Source organism: Taudactylus pleione, unplaced genomic scaffold, assembly GCF_031769625.1.
Source record: "Taudactylus pleione unplaced genomic scaffold, aTauple2 ptg000019l, whole genome shotgun sequence".
NCBI classification, from domain to species: Eukaryota; Metazoa; Chordata; class Amphibia; order Anura; family Myobatrachidae; genus Taudactylus; species Taudactylus pleione.
This window is the reverse complement of record NW_028284421.1, coordinates 21823716-21842591: the sequence shown is the minus strand read 5'-3', so window position 1 is coordinate 21842591 and position 18876 is coordinate 21823716. Positions and strand designations below refer to the sequence as shown.

General features: G+C 48.3%; 1 protein-coding gene across 5 annotated transcripts in view; it reads right to left on the bottom strand.

Moving 5' to 3' along the window:
* Positions 1–18876, bottom strand: part of CPEB1 (cytoplasmic polyadenylation element binding protein 1) — a 112222-nt gene that overhangs the window by 11982 nt on the left and 81364 nt on the right. For all 5 annotated transcript variants that reach the window (XM_088443655.1, XM_088443669.1, XM_088443661.1 and 2 more), the window contains exons 9-10: positions 16797–16995; positions 16624–16718 (exon numbers count right to left, since the gene is read on the bottom strand). In XM_088443655.1, coding sequence (XP_088299781.1) covers positions 16624–16718; positions 16797–16995 — 294 coding nt within the window. The remainder of the gene's footprint in view (positions 1–16623; positions 16719–16796; positions 16996–18876) is intronic.

Genomic DNA, 18876 nt, shown 5'->3' with positions numbered 1-18876 from the left:
AAGAGGAAATTCTGCTGAAGCCACTTTGTCGTTTAAACAGAGGGTGCTTGGATTTCGGGGCTGGCTCATCTTTTAATAAGATGAACCCGACAGCTCATACCAAGGCAGGAATATTAACTTTTGACCGACGCTCATCCTCCTCCAGATGGGAGTCAGTGTTCGAGAGATCAGCATCTACTGCCTCCTCAGATAATACAGAGTCTGAGAGTTGCGTGGACTGTGACAATAACAGGATGCTTAGAGGGCTTACTGGGTAAGTGCTTCTCACCTTTCAACATGGTTTGAAAGGCATTAGATATAGCCATTAGACTCTGCACAAAGTTAGAGAGTACATCTACCCATGGTGGGGGCACAAGAGGCCTGTATTGCATGAACCTGTTGTGGCCACCCCAAAGGGGTAATTACAGCCGTAACCGCAAGGCAGTCCGCAATAGTGGCCAGAACCTGAGAAAATTAAGCCTCTTTTGTACAGGTGCTGGGTTGTCTTATGGGCCTGCGGAGTATATTACTACATAACCCATCTCAAATCCTCCTCATTTAAGCCTTCAGGACATAATTTGCCTGAAAGCAGTATGGATGCAGATGCCAGTTTGCAGCGAAGTCTAGCAAAGGCAAGAGTAACAGAGTAATCTGGCACACAATATGGCACTGGGTATAAAGCAACCACTGTATGTAGGATACTAGTAGGAATGAAATATACTGGTCCTGTCTTATGCTTGTGTGCTCCTGCAGCTTACCCAGCACAAATATGGCACAGTGCAGTCACCAACTATGTGACCACCCTCACAAATACATTAGATTTTAGAGATGTGAGGCACAGGAAAACCCTGAATACACCTGTATGTTAGGGCAAAGTCAGAAAAAAAAGGGAAAGATATATGCTGACAGTAGAATAGAAAACAGTCAACGCTAGCATTAGTCACATACAGTGCAGAAATAACTGCAAACTGGCACTAGAATCAACTACCCAGACTCAGTGTCTGGTAGGCAATAGTGCTACACGCTGACCCTGGTATGCAGGTATGCAGGGGGACCGGACCAAGTGTTGTCCTGGGAGAGCTGCGACTGCACCATGAAGAAAATGGCCGCTAGAGACCTCAGAGGGGGCATGGCCAGAGGAGAGCAGCTCAGGGAATCCAGACTACAGTGGAAAGGCACACTGAGCCGAGGAGCCACTTAAACAGGGAAGCTGTCTCCCCATGCCGATTAACCCCTGGGACACTGGTTTCCCGCACCAAGTTGTCCCTGGTGGTCCAGTGGAGTGCGATGGCCGGAGCCTCCATCCACACTCAGCCACTTCTCGTCTGTCCAGAGACCGGAGGTATCGACTGCCATAACGCGCGGGTCACCACCCCTCTTACCTATTCCGATGTCCGGGTGCAGTCTGGGTCCTCTCTGGGGGCCCTGGCGAGAGCTGACCCCCGGAACAGTACTGGTGTCACGGCACTGGAGGGGTGACGGAGACGCAGATGTCCCACGAACAGTCTGCTGCTTCACGCTCTAGTTGTAAACATAAGAAAATCATAAAAATAAATAAAGCTTTAGGGTCTGCCTAAACAGCCCCCCCTTGCAAAGTGATGACCTGACTCTGGCCAGGCACCAATGAAACTGAGGTGCCTCTGGCTTGGGGGCAGGGTATAGGGAGATTAGACCCAGTGCATCTTGGGAGCTGAAAGCTTTAACTGCGTGGTGCCTGGATTCAGTTCCACCACCTACACCCAAAGATCTCCCTGTGGAGCCTATAGACCCTGAAGAAAAGCACATTTAGTCGGGTCTCTGTGCTGCCTCTCTGATTAATGCCCTCCATGCCCAGTCTGAGTTTTGGTGGGCGGCCCTCTAGGCAGTTTTGTTGTGGTACCATGTTCTTTCCATTTGATGATCCCCCGAAGCACCATCAAAACAAAGATTTGGGTTTTTTATAAACTAACCCAGAATTGTACTTCAACAACTTTGTCCCCGACTTGTTTGGAAAGTTCCTTGGTCTTCATGGTGTGATGCCTCTTGCTTAGTGGTATTGCAGCTTCTGGGGCCATTCAGAAAAGGTGTGTTTATACTGACAGATCATGTGACACTTAGATTCCACAGAGGTGGACTTCATTTCACTAATTATGTGACTTATGAAGGTAATTGATTGCTATGAAGCCCCTCAAAAGTTCTGGTGCAAAGGGGGTGATTACCTATGCAAATGCCTATTTTCAGAATTTTATTTATAAAGATCTCTAGATTTTTTTTCCATTTCACTACACCAAATTAGACTATTTTGTGCAGATCCATCACATAAAATTCAGGTAAAAATAAATAAATACAGGTTGTAATGTAACAAAAAAGGTAAAAAGCCAATGGGTGTGAATACTTTTGCAAGGTGCTTTATGTGGTCTGTAATTTTTGCCAGCATCTGTGAAAAAGCTGCCAAAGGTGGGTCCTGAGGGAGACACACCGGGGCCAAGGGGGCTGCGGCTGTGTAGCAATACAAAGACCATCCTGAATGAGGTCCACTAGGGCTAAGCCTGCTGAACAGGACTTGCATGACATAGTAGGGGCAGCAGCCTCAGGCTGCTTGTTTTCTTTCCACTGCCAGACAGCCACAAGAATATTATAATACACAGTATGATACAGTGCAGTGAACACCCTGCAGTATGTGTAATATGGTACAATGTAGTGTGCAACAGCACTATATAGTATGTGATTGAACCCCCTATACCTTAGGGTATAGTAGAATAAAGGGACAGTTATAAACAGTCATACTGCCAGATTAGTGCTAATACAAGTCACATACAAATGCAGAAAACATTACATGTCTGCAATGGGCACTAAAATTAACTACACAGACTGCAATGGCTGGTAAGATATAGCGCTGTATAACCTGGCCCGTGAGAGAGGTATACAGGGAGACTGGATCTAGTGTTTTCCGGAGAACTGCTTGCAGAAAGTGGCTGCCGCACGTCTCAGGGGGGAGATGGGTGAGGGAGGAGCAGCTCAGGGATCACCAAGACCACAGTGGAAAGGTGCCCTGAGCTGGGGGGAGGGGCTGCAGGGAGAGCACCTGTTCCCCTAGCTGACTTTAACCACCGGGTCCCCTGGTCATAATAATGTGCCTCTGCACCAGTATAATTTTGCCCCGGTGGTCTAATGGAGTAGTAGGTGAGCCAGTGTCCACATCAGTGCCTCCGGCCTGTATCCTGAGAACAGAGGAAAGACTGCACTAAACCAAGGGTCCCCCCGCCTTACCTGTCCCCTGGATTCCAGGCTGCAGTCTGGGGAGCCTGCTAGCTGGCCCCCGTCTGAGCCCCGTCGGGAGTACCTAGCACAGGCTTGGTGTTACAGCGCTGCAGTGGGGTGATTGTGCGCCAGCACAGACGTCGGGAGGACATTCTGGTGCTGTGCATCCGTTGTAGTAAAAGTATAAAATATAAGCTTGGACTGCTTAATGCAGCCCCGTTAAAATGGTGATCCTAGCTCCTGCCGGACACCAACGAAACTGAAGTGCCCTCATGTTGTGGGCAGGGGGACCACAGCATCCTGGGATTGAAAAGCTTTGCTGTTCGGCCCTCCAGGTCCCACCCTACACCCCACTGTCTCCCTGTGAAGCCCTATTGAAAGGTTATGTTTCTTGCAGAGGTTTTTTGTTTTTTTTTTGGGATGGGGAGGAATCTATAGTACTTATCTTGAGGGAACATGATAAAACTGGCTTGAAAAACACTGGAACTACAATTTGCATGGGCTGGTAGTAAATTGACACATGTAATCTGCAGTGTCCTTTATCCTCTAACAAACCAGGGCTATACAGCCATGGCCAAAAGTTTTGAGTGACAAGTATTGGTTTACAAAGTTTGCTGCTTCAGTGTTTTAGACCTTTTTGTCAGATGTTACTATGGTATACTGAAGTAAAATTACAAGCATTCATAAGTGTCAAAGGCTTTTATTGACAATTACATTAGTTTATGCAAAGTCAATACTTGCAGTATTGACCCCTTTTCAGGATCTTCAATTTGCCCTGGCATGGGGTCAATCAACTTCTGGGCCACATACTGATTAGGCAAGCATGGGAAGCCATCAGACAGTGCTTGGAGTTTGTCAGAATTTGTGGGTTTTTGTTTGTTCACCTGCCTCTTGAGGATTGACCACAAGTTCTCAATGGGATTAAGGTCTGGGGAGTTTCCTGGCCATGGACTCAAAATTTAGATGTTTTGTTCCCCGAGCCGCTTGTCACTTTTGCCTTATGGCAAGGTGCTCCATCATGCTGGAAAAGGCATAGTTCATCACAAAACTGTTCTTGGATGGTTGGGAGAAGTTGCTCTTGGAGGTTTTGGTACCATTCTTTATTCATGGCTGTGTACCCACTTCCTTGGCTGAGAAGCAACCACCACACATGAATGGTCTCAGGATGCTTTACTGTTGGCATGACACAGGACAAAGACTTTTGGAGGGTGGCCTGGTGTCAAGGGCAGCAAAGAAGCCACTTCTCTTCAGGAAAAACCATCAGGGACAGAATTCTGAACTTAGTCGAGGAAATTGAAGCAGCACTTAAAATCCAGAAATCATCCAAGGCGCCAGGCCCAGATGGATATTCAATGGCCTACTACAAAACATTCACCCCTCAGCTGCTACCATACATGGTTCAATTATTTAATGGAGTTCTGCATGGAACCCTGTTCCATTATGACTTTAGCTTCTCGCATTATAGTCATTCCCAAACCCGGTAAGGACCCTTCGCTCTGTACCAACTATAGGCCCATCGCTTTAATAAATTCTGATCTTTATTTGCCAATGTACTTGCTACTAGGTTAAATTTTGTGTTAACATCTTTGATAGACTCTGATCAAGTGGACTTTATGCCAGGACGTCAAGCCTCGGACAACACAAGACACTATTAATTTGATCCATCATATTAATGTTACCAAAACACCCTCTGTAGTCCTGGCACTCGACGCTGAAAAGGCGTTTGCCGCATTTCATGGCCCTTCTTATTTTCTACTCTCATTTGGATTCCGGGGCCACTTTATCATGGCTATTAAAGCCCTCTATTCCTGTCCCTCTTCTATGGTTCTGACAAACGGGGTCTGTTCTCCCAGATTCACCCTTACTAATGGTACACAAGGATGCCCATTATCGCCCCTCATATTTGCCCTACTCTTCCCTGTATCAGACTAATTTAGTCCCTTTGATTGATATTTTAACACATGACCTTCATAACTGGGACCAGATTTATATATCGTGGTTTGGCAGAGTAAATGCTCTTAAAATGAACCTTCTCCTCAGTTTTCTATATCTATTCCAGACCCTTCCAATCCCGGTAACCCGCACAACCCTCGCTTCACTACAAAAACTAACAGATTTGTATGGGTGGGCTGAAAGCCTCGTATTAAGAGATCAATTCTTAGCAAAAGCAGTCACAGGAGGCTTGGGACTCCCTATTATACAATCCTACTATGAAGAGTGTCATCTTAATCATATCTTATCATGGTATTCAGCCCAAGAGTTAAAAAATGGGTTGATAGAGAATTCTTTGACTCAATGTGATGCGCTTCATACTTTGGTTTGGCTTCCCAAAGATTGTGGAACAGCATCAGTGTACTCTGTCCCTATCAATTTTTCTCTCCAGCTGTAGGACAAAGTACGCATCACCCATGATTTCTCTCCCTACCCGTCCCCACTAACCCCAATATGGGACCATCCACATTTCCCCTCAGGATGTTATAGAAGAATGGCAGCTCCATGGCGGGCTCTAGGTAAAGACAGTTTTATCCATATCAAGGGTGACATTGCTACTTCCTAATTCCAGGAACTCCAAGATCGTTCAAACTTCCCCTCCTCTTGTTTCTTCCAATATTTTAAAATTATTAGCTTTATCCAATCCCAATCCAAATCTCCTTCACTAGGCAAACCTACCTCATTTGAACGCTTGTGATTATATGCAGTTGGGAAGAGGGAATATTTCAACAATTGATAACTCAGTTTTGGCCCTGGATATTCCGCCACATGAATTGAATGAATATGGGAATCTGATCTTGCTGTGACTTTGGATGATCAACGGGAAGAAATTAGATCTCGTACTGCCAAAGCCTCTATTACAGTTTATTTGCGAAGCTTGCTATAAAGTATATACTCGTTGGCATTTAGTCCCCACTAGACTATTCCATTTTTCTTGCCACGTCCAAAAAGTGTTGGGAGACTGACCAGGCAGGGACATTTTCCCACATTTGGTGGTCTTGTCCCTCTATTCGTCTTTTTTGGTCCCATGTCCACCAAGTGATTCATCAGGCTCTTGGTGCAGGACTTGCATTGGATCCTATCACAGCATTATTGAATGCACCACTCATTGGTGTCTCCAAAACCCAAGATAAACTGATTACTCATATTTGTAATGCCACTAAAACACTTCTAGCCAAACACTGGAAAGATCACCATCCACCTTCAAAAGATGCTCTTTTGGCTAAAAATTATATTGCATCAACAGAATATATTTCCATCTTACAAAATAACTCGGTGATGAATTATCATTTGATTTGGTCACCATGGTTCCATTCTCAGGCCCGCTCTACTCCTGGAATCAGTTGATTAGTCCATCTTAAAACCCCCTTCCTTCCCCTCCCTCTGAATTCCCACCCCCATCTTATTTTCTTTTTATTCTTATTTAAATTTTGTTCTTCCTGTTAAAACAACGAGATATGGTAAGAACTTACCTTTGTTATCTCTGTTTCTACGAAGTCCATAGGGTCCACAGGGTGACCTTGGGGTATAGCTGGATCCTCGGGCACCACAGAGTTAAAGCTTTCAGCTGCTCCCAGGATGCACTTGGGCCCATCCTCCCCTATACCCCGCCCCCGAGCCACAGGCACCTCAGTTGGTAAGCAGCCCAGGCCGGAGGAGGAGACAAAACAGAGACAAGGAAGACTGGAACACACAAGAACCATACTCACAGAAATGGGAGACGGAAAACCGGTGACCAGTCACAGAGCCCATATGAAGCCAGGTGAGTCAGGGCGGGTGCCCTGTGGACCCTATGGACTTCGTAGAAACAGATAACAAAGGTAAGTTCTTACCATATCTCTTGTTTTCTACTTCAGGGTCCATAGGGGTCCACAGGGTGACCTTGGGGATGTCCCAAAGCAGTCCAACTAAGGGCGGGGACGCTCCTGTGCTGATAGGAGAACCCGGCACTCAAAGGATGCATCCTGAGAGGCAAAGGTATCAAACGCATAGAACCTCAAAAAGGTCTGAATGGAAGACCACGTGGCCGCCTTACACAGCTGAACAGCAGAGGCGCCACGGCTAGCAGCCCAAGAAGGGCCCACAGACTGAGTGGAATGAGCCTTAACAGAGGCTGGAACAGGTAAACCCTCCTGCATACAAGCCTCAATAATAACAGAACGAAGCCAACGGGCTAGAGTGTTTGTTGGCAGGCCAACCCCTCTTGTGAAAACCTAAGAGGATAAACAAAGAATCAGACTTCCTCACAGAACTAGTCCGGTCCACATAAACCTGGAGTGCACGGACAACGTCTAAGGAAGCCTCCCCAGCCGAAAGATCAGGCGACTGAAAGGCTGGTACAACAATTTCCTGATTAATGTGGAACCTGGAAACCACCTTAGGCAGGAAATCAGGACGAGTGCGAAGCACCGCTCTGTCCTGATGAAAAACCAGAAAAGGGGGACGACAGGAAAGCGCCCCAAAATCCGAAACCCTCCTGGCAGAAGCAATTGCCAAGAGGAAAACAGTCTTAAAAGTTAGCCACTTCAGCTCCACTGACTGCAAGGGCTCAAAAGGAGGACCCTGTAAGGCCCGAAGAACCACCACCAAATCCCACGGTGGCACAAAGGGAGGCTGAATTCTTAAACACCCTGGAAAAAGGCGTGTACATCCGGCATAGCAGCAATCCTGCGCTGGAACCACACCGACAGAGCAGACAAGTGCACCTTCAGTGAGGAAAGACGTAATCCTTAGTCCAAACCCGACTGAAGGAAAGCCAGAATAGACGAAACCCGGAACACCTGGGGATCATATCTTCTGGCCTCACACCACTGAAAGTAAGTGTGCCACACTCTGTGGTAGATCCTCGCGGAAGCAGGCTTGCGCGCCCTCAGCATGGTGGTAATAACGGAGCTAGAAAAGCCCCGAGACCTCAGGACGGCTGTCTCAAGAGCCACGCCGTCAAAGATAGTCGACCCAGATCCGGGTGAAGACAGGGTCCCTGAGACAACAGGTCCCGTCGTTGAGGTAGGAGGTACGGAGCGTCGATGGACAGGCTCCGCAGATCGGAGTACCACGGCTTTCTGGGCCACGAAAATGGCTGCTGGAGACCTCAGAGGAGGAGTGGCCGTGTAACTGCAGCTTAGCGACGCCAGACTACGTGCTGAAAGGTGTGCTGAGCTGAGGGGAGGAGCTGCTAGACAGGGAAGGCTTCCTCCCCTGGCTAGCAAATTAACCCCCAAGGTTGCCGGCATCCCGCTTGCCTTATTCACCCTGGTGGTCTAGCGGTCTGGCGGAGTATGCCTCCACTGGAGGGGGAGCCCGCCGCCACCGCTAGCGCCCACGGTCTGTCCCCTAGAACCGGGGACATGGGACTGCATTTTTAAAAAGGAACCCGCGCACCTCCGCTAATCAGCGGTGCGCGGCTTACCTGAATCTCCCCGGCGTCTCCGGCAGCAGTCCCGGGGGAAACCAGAGTCCAGCTAGTACAGACTCCGGCTTCCCCCGCCGCGATCCCCAGTTCAGTGCTGGCGTTGCGGCGCCAGCAGGGAGAAGGAGCGGCAGAGTGGGCGTCTGTACAGACAGCCCATCGCTGCCGCTCTGGTATTAAAAATAAATTTAACTAATTTAAATAAAAAATTAAAAGCTTTAGGGGGCTGCTCCTGCAGCCCCCCCCCCCCCCCGCAGGGTGACCAGACTCCGGCCGTGCACCATCTTAAACTGAGGTGCCTGTGGCTCGGGGGCGGGGTATATGGGAGGATGGACCCAAGTGCATCCTGGGAGCAGCTGAAAGCTTTAACTCCGTGGTGCCTGAGGATCCAGCTATACCCCCAAGGTCACCCTGTGGACCCCTATGGACCCTGAAGTAGAAATAAAAGTTTGAGTGTTCTGGATTATACTAGTCAGTAAATTTTGTTGATTTCAGCCAATATACTAACCATCGAAATGTTTATACTGTCAACATATAGCCATTTCTGTAAAACATGTTCAAATTCATTTTATATTCAAGACAACAAGAGATATGGTAAGAACTTACCTTTGTTATCTCTGTTTCTACGAAGTCCATAGGGTCCACAGGGTTGACCTTGGGGTATAGGTTGGGAACCAAATCCGGGCACCACGCAGTTAAAGCTTTTAGCTCCCAGGATGCACTGGGTCCACTCTCCCTATAACCCCACCCCCAAGCCAGAGGCACCTCAGTTTGTAAGTAGCCAAAGGCCGGAGGAGGAGAGAAAAAGAGAGAAAACTGGAACACTCAATAACCATACTCACAGAAATGGGAGACGGAAAACCGGTGACCAGCCACACAGCCCATATGAAGCCAGGTGCGTCAGGGCGGGCGCCCTGTGGACCCTATGGACTTCGTAGAAACAGAGATAACAAAGGTAAGTTCTTACCATATCTCTTGTTTTCTACTTCAGGGTCCATAGGGGGTCCACAGGGTTGACCTTGGGGATGTCCCAAAGCAGTTCAACCAAGGGTGGGGACGCTCCTGTGCTGAGAGGAGAATCAGTCGCCAAAAAGGAAGCATCCTGAGAGGCAAAGGAAACCAATGCCTAGAACCTTAAAAAGGTGTGGACAGAAGACCACGTGGCCACCTAGTAAGGCAAAACAGCCGAGGCGCCACAGCGAGCCGCACACGAGGGTCACATGGCCCGAGAAAAAACAAGCATCAACAACAGGAAGGCCTACCCATGGGTAGGCCCCTGAGGAAGACCTACGAGGCCATCCAAGCCAACATTTGGTTATAGGCCGGCCATCCTTTCCTGTGAAAACCAGAAATCTCAGACCACCAATAAGGAGTCCGATTTCCGTAAGGAACCTGAACGGATCACATAAATCCAAAGAGGCCAGACCACAGTCAATGAGGCCACACCAGCCGAGAGGACTGGGGACAGAATGGCTGTACCATAAGTTCCAGAATATGGAACCTGAAAACCACTAAGAAGAAACACAGGGCGAGAGCAACTCCCACCCTGACATGATGCCCTCCAGAAGAGGGAGCCACATGAGAACGCTCCCAATTCAGACACTCTCCTGGTTGATATAAACACCCTGAGAGAAAGAGAGAGCCTAAGCAATAGACCATGTAATGGCTATCACAACCAGCGGTTCCATTGACTGTCCCCGGAGGTAACGAAGAACCACTACTTACTCCCAAGGAGTCCCTAGGGAGGACAAATGGAGGCATAATCAAGAAAACACTCCAAAGGATGAACTGGATACCAGAGTGAAGCAATTCCATATCTTAACCATACTGACAGTGTAGAGATCCGCACTGTCAGGAAGACCAGGCCAAGTGTGAAACCCAAGCCAGCCGGAAGGAATGCCAGAATATCTGGAAATCCTGGACACCGGAGGATTGTATCGACAGGTACAATACCATAAGATTTATGGCTGCCACAGTTTGTGGTAGGTCCCAGCAAAAGCTGATCCATGTGCTCTAATCATTCCAACGATGACAAAGCCAGGGAAGCCGTAAGACCACTGTAAGGACACAGTCAAAGACAAACGACCCAGGTCCAAGGCAAAACCAAGGACCCTGAGACAACAGGTCCGGGCAGTGAAGCATCAGGGATGGAGTATCGATGTAGAGACTCCGAAGATCCAAGTACCCCTGACATCTGGGGCAATCAGGAGCCACCAGCAGGAAAGCATCTCCGTCTCGATTGAAAACACTTCCAAAGACCTCGAGGAAGAAGGGAGACCGGAGAACACAGGTACACAAAGTGGAAGGACCACTTCACCGACAAAGAGTCGCTGAAGTTTGCTTCAGAATCCCCAGAGCTGAACTGTAACACCATAGTGTGATAAAGTCAGAAGGCCATGAGGGTCACCTCAGGGGGGCCCCCCCTGCTCACCAGGAGATGAAACCTCTCTTGGGGAAGAGACTAGTCCCCGGGATGCACGTCGTGACGGCTGAGGACTCCCGCTTCCCAATGGAGAGCTCCTGAAATGAACGCTGCCGAGATGGTCGGGAGGAGACCCTCGGACTATGTCCGAATATGTGACATACCTGTCATTGCCACCCAACGAACAGTGTTGCTAAAAAGGAAGCCACTGTCCTGACCCTGTCGGACTGAACCTTTTCAGGTTCACCGGGAAACAAGAGTTATGCCAGAGTAAGTTAATTGACAGGGTGGAATCGACAGACGTCCAACTGCACTGAAAAGGATTCGGTCCAGACACTGTCCCTAGCAAAGAAAACCCTGGACGAGATGGCCATAGCCACCCGGACAGGGACCGACTTGCCTCCGGAGAGAGCATCATCGTTTGAACAGTTATCCGACAGAAAAAACTCATTCCATCTGGAGATGAGCCAATTATGGAAAGGCCTGGAATGGAACTGAGCCCATTCCACCATGCATCCCAGAGTGTAAAGACATCTGTCGACTGCGCAGACAACCATGTACTCCTAATGGAAGAGAGGAGATTCCGTCTTACGCCAGAAGAATTCTCAGATTCTGAGAATCCAGCAGGGATCCTAGATGAAGAATACCCAGAGAGGGATGCAGGGAGGACTTTTTCCCCGTTGATTAAACGTCTGCACCCTGAAGAAGCCACAGTCATCCTGACCTGGCCGTAAAGTACCCCGGTGATCCCGCTAAGAGCAGGAGGCCGTCCAGGTACAGGAGCATTGGGATATACTGAACAGAAGAACTGACAGAAAATCCAAAACGCTGGTAAACCCCTGTGGGGCTGAGGACAGTCCCAACAGGCAGAGCCCGAAAAATTGTAAGTGTTGCTGTGATACAGCAAACCTCAGCCCATGCTGAGGAAAGGTCTCTGTAAGTACCCGTAGGCACGCGTCCTGTATATCCAGTGATACCCTAAAGTCCCCAGGTTCCAAACATCGTATGATGGAGCATAGGGATTTCCTCCTGAGCCCAGGTAGCTTTAGGAACTGGTTCAGGGAATTGAGACAGAGAATAGGCCAAAGAGGACCATTCAGCCACCGCACCAGAAAGAAAACAGAACAACCAGTCCCTCACTGAGATAGTGGGGATGGCCTAATTAGCTCCGCTTACCGCAACAACTGCATAGCTTTCTGGATCTGTAAGGCCCTTGTAAAGAGGGCGTACCCTCCTACCCACGTAGCCGCGGCAACTTGACACTAATACCGGGCGAACTGAGAAAATCGGTATCTCCCAGTTGTAGGCCTGTCCCGTCAGACTGAAGAGATATCCGTAGGTTCAGAAGCAGGATCGGCTGGCAGTCCAGGCCTGCTCGGTACTGGATATGTCGGCCCTTGTAGATGCCGACAGTCTACGAAGAAACAGACCTTTAGGCTGACCCAGAGGACAAAAAAGACTTAACAGACTTAGTCTGAGGCCTTGTAGTGGGCATAGCTGAAAGCGGTAAACTTGTCGTTAGTAATACTGCCAATGATACTACAATCTTGTCAAGGTCAGGACCAAACAATATCAACCCTAAAGATGGTATCTGCACCCCTGCATTCCCAGAGCGCAGCCATAGGGTATTACGGAGGATACAGTCGCAGCCGGAACTCTGAAAGTTAGGAGACTGGTATCCAATATAGGCATTTCCACCTATGACAACAGCATATATTACGTGAGCGACCAAATACATTTGAACCCCCGACGTGTTGGAGGGGAAAAAACGTTACAAATGCATCAACCCAATATGCAATAGTATTAACCAACCATGCTATAGCCATGGTAGGATGGGTAACAACCCCTGAAAGCAAGTATACTGATTTCAGGCAGAGTTACCACCTACGGATCCGAAGAATCCGACCACGCAGGAATGGGAGACGTAGTAACGTCTGTAATCAGACGAGTAACACGCCCATCCCCCCCAGGAGGGGCTCGTGATGACCCTCAGGGAATTTGGGACAGGAGGCCAAACACTGTTGTAACACCTCCTATCTGGCAACAGCCAGAGTCCCGCTATGCGATCAACCCGCTAGTCAGGAACAGGTAACCCGAAGGCACGCAATACTGAGTGTGTATGATACAGGTGCAGGTCAACATTCACTCTAACCAGAATGGACCTGCTACCAGCCCTAAAGCAGGGATAATAATACCTGAAATAGGCTTCCCCCCGTGTAAGAGGGAAAGAGCCCCGAACAGTACCCAGTTTACGGCAGAGCCAACTGGGAAGTAACCACAGGGCGTCAACCACGCCAATTAGCGTTTCGTAGAAAACGACATCCACCCAGGGTGGCTGTTGTGGTAATCCCTGCAAGGGGAATGACAGACTATTGTGGCACCAGGGGGAATTCATATACCCTGCAGGGAGCGGTAGTCTGTGTCACAGGGGAAGAGTGCAAGAAGCTGCGAGATACCCTGAGATGAAAAGGGCAGTATGGTGAAGTAACCCCCAGGTGAGGTACAACAATGGGGCCCACCCGGCGATCCGCAATTGAGAGGATCCCGAGAAAACAAACCGCCCAAGGGGGTCGTGAAAGAGGCCGGCACCAGATGACGCCACATACAGAACCCTTTATGAGTCAAATCCTCCGCACTAACACCTGCAGCACATGACTTGCAGGATAGTAAAAATGGGTGCAGTATAACGCTCTCTCTCTTGGTCAGACATATCTGACCAATCTTGGCGGAAATATTAAGCAGCGCTATACTGGTCCTGACTGATGCCAAAAATTAGCTGCAGGGACCCATTTTCAGCGTATGCAACACACAGTTCCATCTAAAATATGGCAACGTGCAGCACGCAACAGTATGTGACAAACCACACAAATATTAACAAGTATATAAATGTGAGGTCTCAGAACCACCCTAAGTACAGCTGTATTAGGGCAGATAAAGAAAAGGGATAGATATACACTGACAGGTGAGAGAATAAAGTACAGACAGTCAGCACTAGCATAAGTCACATACAATGCAGATATATACATATATACATAAACATGTCATATAATATACTGCACTATTACACTGCATTCAACTTACCCAGATTCAGTGTCTGGGAAGGCTACAGCGCTGTGTACACTGACCTGATGGTGAGGTACGCAGGGGGACTGGACTCACTGCCATCCTGAGAGATTTCTGCTGCACCACAGAGATAAAATGGCCGCTGGAGACCTCAGAGGAAGCGTGGCCCGCGGAGGAAGCAGCTCAGCGACGCCAGACTATGGATTCTGAAAGGCGCGCTGAGCTGAGGGGAGGAGCCGCTGTAACAGGGAAGGCTGTCTCCCCTGGCCGGCTATTAACCCCCGGGACGCCGGCTCCCTGCACCGATCGTTAAGTCCCTGGTGGTCTAGTGGACACACGGGGTATGGGGGGCCCGCCGCCACTGCCGGCGCCTCCGGTCTGTCCCCTGAGACCGGAGGCACAGGACTGCATTTGAAATGCGCGGATCACCGCAAGCGGTGATCCGCGACCTTACCTGCTCCCCGTGGATCCGGCAGCAGTCCTGGGCGCCCGCAGAGTCCGGCTAGTACAGACTCTGGGGTCCCGCTGAGATCCCCAGATCTGTACTGGCGTCTCAGCGCCAGCGGGGTGACGGAGCGGCAGCTTAGACGTCCTATGGACAGTCCGACGCTGCCGCTCTGAAGAGTCCAAAGTCCATGGAAAAACTTTGTCCCTAAAAAAATAAAATAAGCTTAGGGGCTGCTAATCAGCTCCCCCTGCGCTAACGGTGACCCGACTCCGGCCGGGCACCAACTTAAACTGAGGTGCCTCTGGCTTGGGGGTGGGGTTATAGGGAGAGTGGACCCAGTGCATCCTGGGAGCTAAAAGCTTTAACTGCGTGGTGCCCGGATTTGGTTCCCAACCTATACCCCAAGGTCAACCCTGTGGACCCCCTATGGACCCTGAAGTAGAAAATGTATTGTTTTTTTGTATTTTGATATCCTCCAATAAAATATTTTGTGTAAAAAAAAAAAACAAAAAACACATCAGGGACAGACTGATAGTCTGCAAAAGGTGCAGGGATTGGACTGCTGAGGACTGGGGTAAAGTTAATTTCTTTGATGAATCCCCTTTGATTGTTTGGGGCATCTGGAAAAAAGCTTGTTCAGAGAGCACTACCATCAGTCCTGTGTCATGCCAACAGTAAAGCATCCTGAGACCATCCGATGGCCGGTAGATATATTGGTCGATCAATTGATCGGTCAGTGTGTACACAGCATTATGAACAGTAGAAAAATCAGATCAAATACTGGAGTCATTCTGAAAATAGATATTTAGTGCTTTGTTAAGCACTTTAACAAGATCCCTATTTCGCAGCATGTCACATTCTCCCTTCTCGGGGACACAACCTCCACTTCGTTTGAGCAGAGATACAGCACTGTGATGCACCAAGAACTGCATTGGTAGTCTCTGTTCATAGAGCCCTTGAGGGTTTGCTCGTGCTGCTGTCATTTTACAGGATCACCATGAAACGGAGGTAAAGTATTCAACCATAATATTCTTCATATTGGCACATTAAGTTAGTCCAGTGTGGTCTAGTAATATCAGTTGTGCTGAAAGCCGCATTTACAGAAGTGCCCTCACTGGTCTTTGCTGCAGTCACGCCAAACAGCCTCTATCAGCGAGCCTGTTCTGGCAAGATTGCTAGCACCAGGCGCCTTATTTGCTGAAAATGTGTCTAAGCGGCTATGCGACAGTCCCTTAATCTGCATCTGAAGTGCTACGATGCAGTGGACGCAGCTTTTTTCCATGGTAAGTTTACTTTACAGTCTCAGGCACTCTATATAGAAGTGTCGCATCAAATTATTCAGTCTCCTGGTGCGTCCTAGTACATCACATTACAATTACAGATTTTCAGCGAACCAAAAAAAAAAAACTAGCAGAGTTGCCTCAGGAGCAGACTGCAGTAGGAGCTACGCCCTGTGGGACAGTAGTAGGCAACTGTTTGGGGTGTGGCCTAACAAGCCACACCCCCTAAATGTTATTTGGGCGCGTGCCAGCATGGCACATCTCCAGTGTAATGTCTGGCTGGGGGCGAGCCCAGCACTCAGTCACTAGCCGGGTTTCCCCCAGCCCTCTCCCTGCACTGAATTGTTGTGCGCAGCATCAATTCAGCTTCTCAGTGGTCCTGCCCAACCTCCCGACCACGGGACACTTTGCCCACGGGTGGAACAGCGCCAAAGTGGGACTGTCCCGCTGAAATCTGGATGTTGGGAGGGTTGCACCCTCTATGGGGTGGCACCCCTGTTCGAGCATGCCTCGAGCCGAACCTGTAGACTCCTCTCACGCTAGGCATAGTGCGCTGCAGGGCATATTGAGGCTAGATGAGCAAGTACATCTGTATATGCCCACAACATTTTTGATCTGTGTTCAGTATTCAATAGCAAGTTTTTATTTTTTTCTTTACAAGAAAGCCAGTTTTAAAAGACTACATTGTAATACATGTCAAAATAAGACATAAAAAGTCAGTAAACATTCGTACAGCATAGGCAGAGCGCAAATTATAAAAAAAAAAAAAAAAAACACTTGTACCACTTACCTTCTTGGTGAACTTTGCCGTTTTTATTTCCACAAATGCAGCGCTCACAGCCTTTAGGTAACTGCGCTGGTTGTTGAACGTCACACGCCCAGAACCTGTTAGAAACAATGTAAACAGTTGTATCTACAACAGCATTTACTAATTGATATTAAGAGAAGGACACTACTACTTACCAATTGGGTACTTGTGCTTATCGGTATCAATGCCAGCATAGACCACGCCACCAAACAGATCATTCATTATAGAGGCAAGGGCTTCAGCATTCAGCATGCCATGCAAAGCACCAACAAATACAGTCTTACTGGGATCCAGACGCTGAGAAGGACTACGTACAAAGTTGCTGTCAGCCAGCACCCAAGGAATGACCTGCACCTATAAGACATTTACAAACCGAACTTTAGCATTTAAACTTTTGAACTTTAATGGTTCAAAGACCAACTGCATTTCTTCATGACAAGACATCTCATTATGGGGGAGATTTACTAAGCCTTGGAGAGAAAGTAGAGAGAAAGTACAAGCCAATGAGCTCCTGCTATTTTGCAGGCTGTTTGAAAACTAATCAAGTAGCAGCCAATCTGCTACTAACTCAATCTCAAAGGCTTAGTACATCTCCATTGTTCCAAGTCCTGCAGCCAGAATCAACCCATTTTAATAAGGCATTTAATATGAGGTTTAACTAATTTCCTAATATACAAGAGCACCTAAAAGCATTGCACAACTGTAAGACATTTTACAGTATTAAATTTACAGGACAGTAATACAAGTCTTGGTAGTGTAGCAGGCTGGCATTCACCACAGAGAAGGTAGGTTACAGTACAGAACGGCATTTAATATGAAGTTTAATTTCCCAATATACAAGAGCACCTAAAAAGCATTGCACAACTGTTATGCTACATACACGGGACGATTTTCTTGAACATGAACGATAACGTTGAACGATACATCATTCATATAATTTTTTTAGGCAGTGAACGACCGACCAACGATGTACGTTCCCGCATGGACGATTAAGATATCTAGTCGTCCATGCATGCAGGCCAACTTGGACGATATTGTCAATTTTCCCTGTTCAGAGATGTGGCAGAATGACTCACTGAAAGATCTATGAACAATGTCTACGAACAATATCTTTTAAGTCGTTGGACAGAAGATCACGTGGCAGCCTTGCAAAGCTGAACAGCAGAGGCCCCAGAGCGAGCTGCCCACGAATGACCCACAGACCTAGTGGAATGAGCCCTAAGAGGATGGAACAGGAAGGCCTTCAGGAATATAAGCCTCAGAAATTGCCATGCAAATCCATCCTGCCAAAGGTTGCTAAGTGGCAGGCCAACCCTTTTTCCGGAAGCCATAGAGGACAAACAAGGAGTCCGACTTCCTAAATGAATTGGTACGGTCAACATAAATCCTTAGAGCACGTACCACATCCAAGGAGGCCTCACCAACCGAGAGGTCTGGAGATTAAAGGCCGGCACTATGATTTCCTCATTAATGTGGAAACTAGATACCACCTTAGGTAGGAAACCAGGGCGAGTGCGAAGCACCGCTCTGTCCCTTTGAAAAATTAGAAAGGGAGATCGACATGAGAACCCCCAATTCTGAGACCCTTCTGGTCGAAGCAATGGCCAGAAGAAACAGTCTTAGCTGTAAGCCATTTTAAATCCACTGAGCCCAGTGGTTCAAATGATTGTCCTTGGAGAGCCCTCAGGACCACAGTCAAAACCAAAAGGAGCCACTGGTGGAACAAAGGGAGGCTGAATAAAAAGTACACCTTGCAGAAAGGTGCAGACATCAGGAAGAGTAGCAATCCTACGCTGAAACCACATTGACTGGGCAGAAACTTGCACCTTCAGAGAAGCAAGGAGAAGATAGTGATCTAAGCCCGCCTGTAGGAAAGCCAACACCCTGGATATCCTGAACACCTGGGGATCATAGCCTCTAGGGCGACACCATTCAAAGAAAGTATGCCATACTCTGTGGTAAATTCTTACAGACACAGGCTTCAGAGCATGGTGTTAACAGCCACGCCGTCAAAGCCAGAGGTTTTTCCAGCTCTGTAGTTGAGACAGCCCTCTTAAAGTCCAGACGACTCAGGTCCGGGTAATGGCAAGGACCCTGTAAGAGGTCCGGACGTTGAGGCAACAGCATCGGAGTGTCTACGGAGAGAGAGTCAGAAGATCTGAGTACCAGTGACATCTGGGCCATGCTGGAGCCATCAACAGGAGCATGCCGCCTTGACTGAATTTTCAAACCACT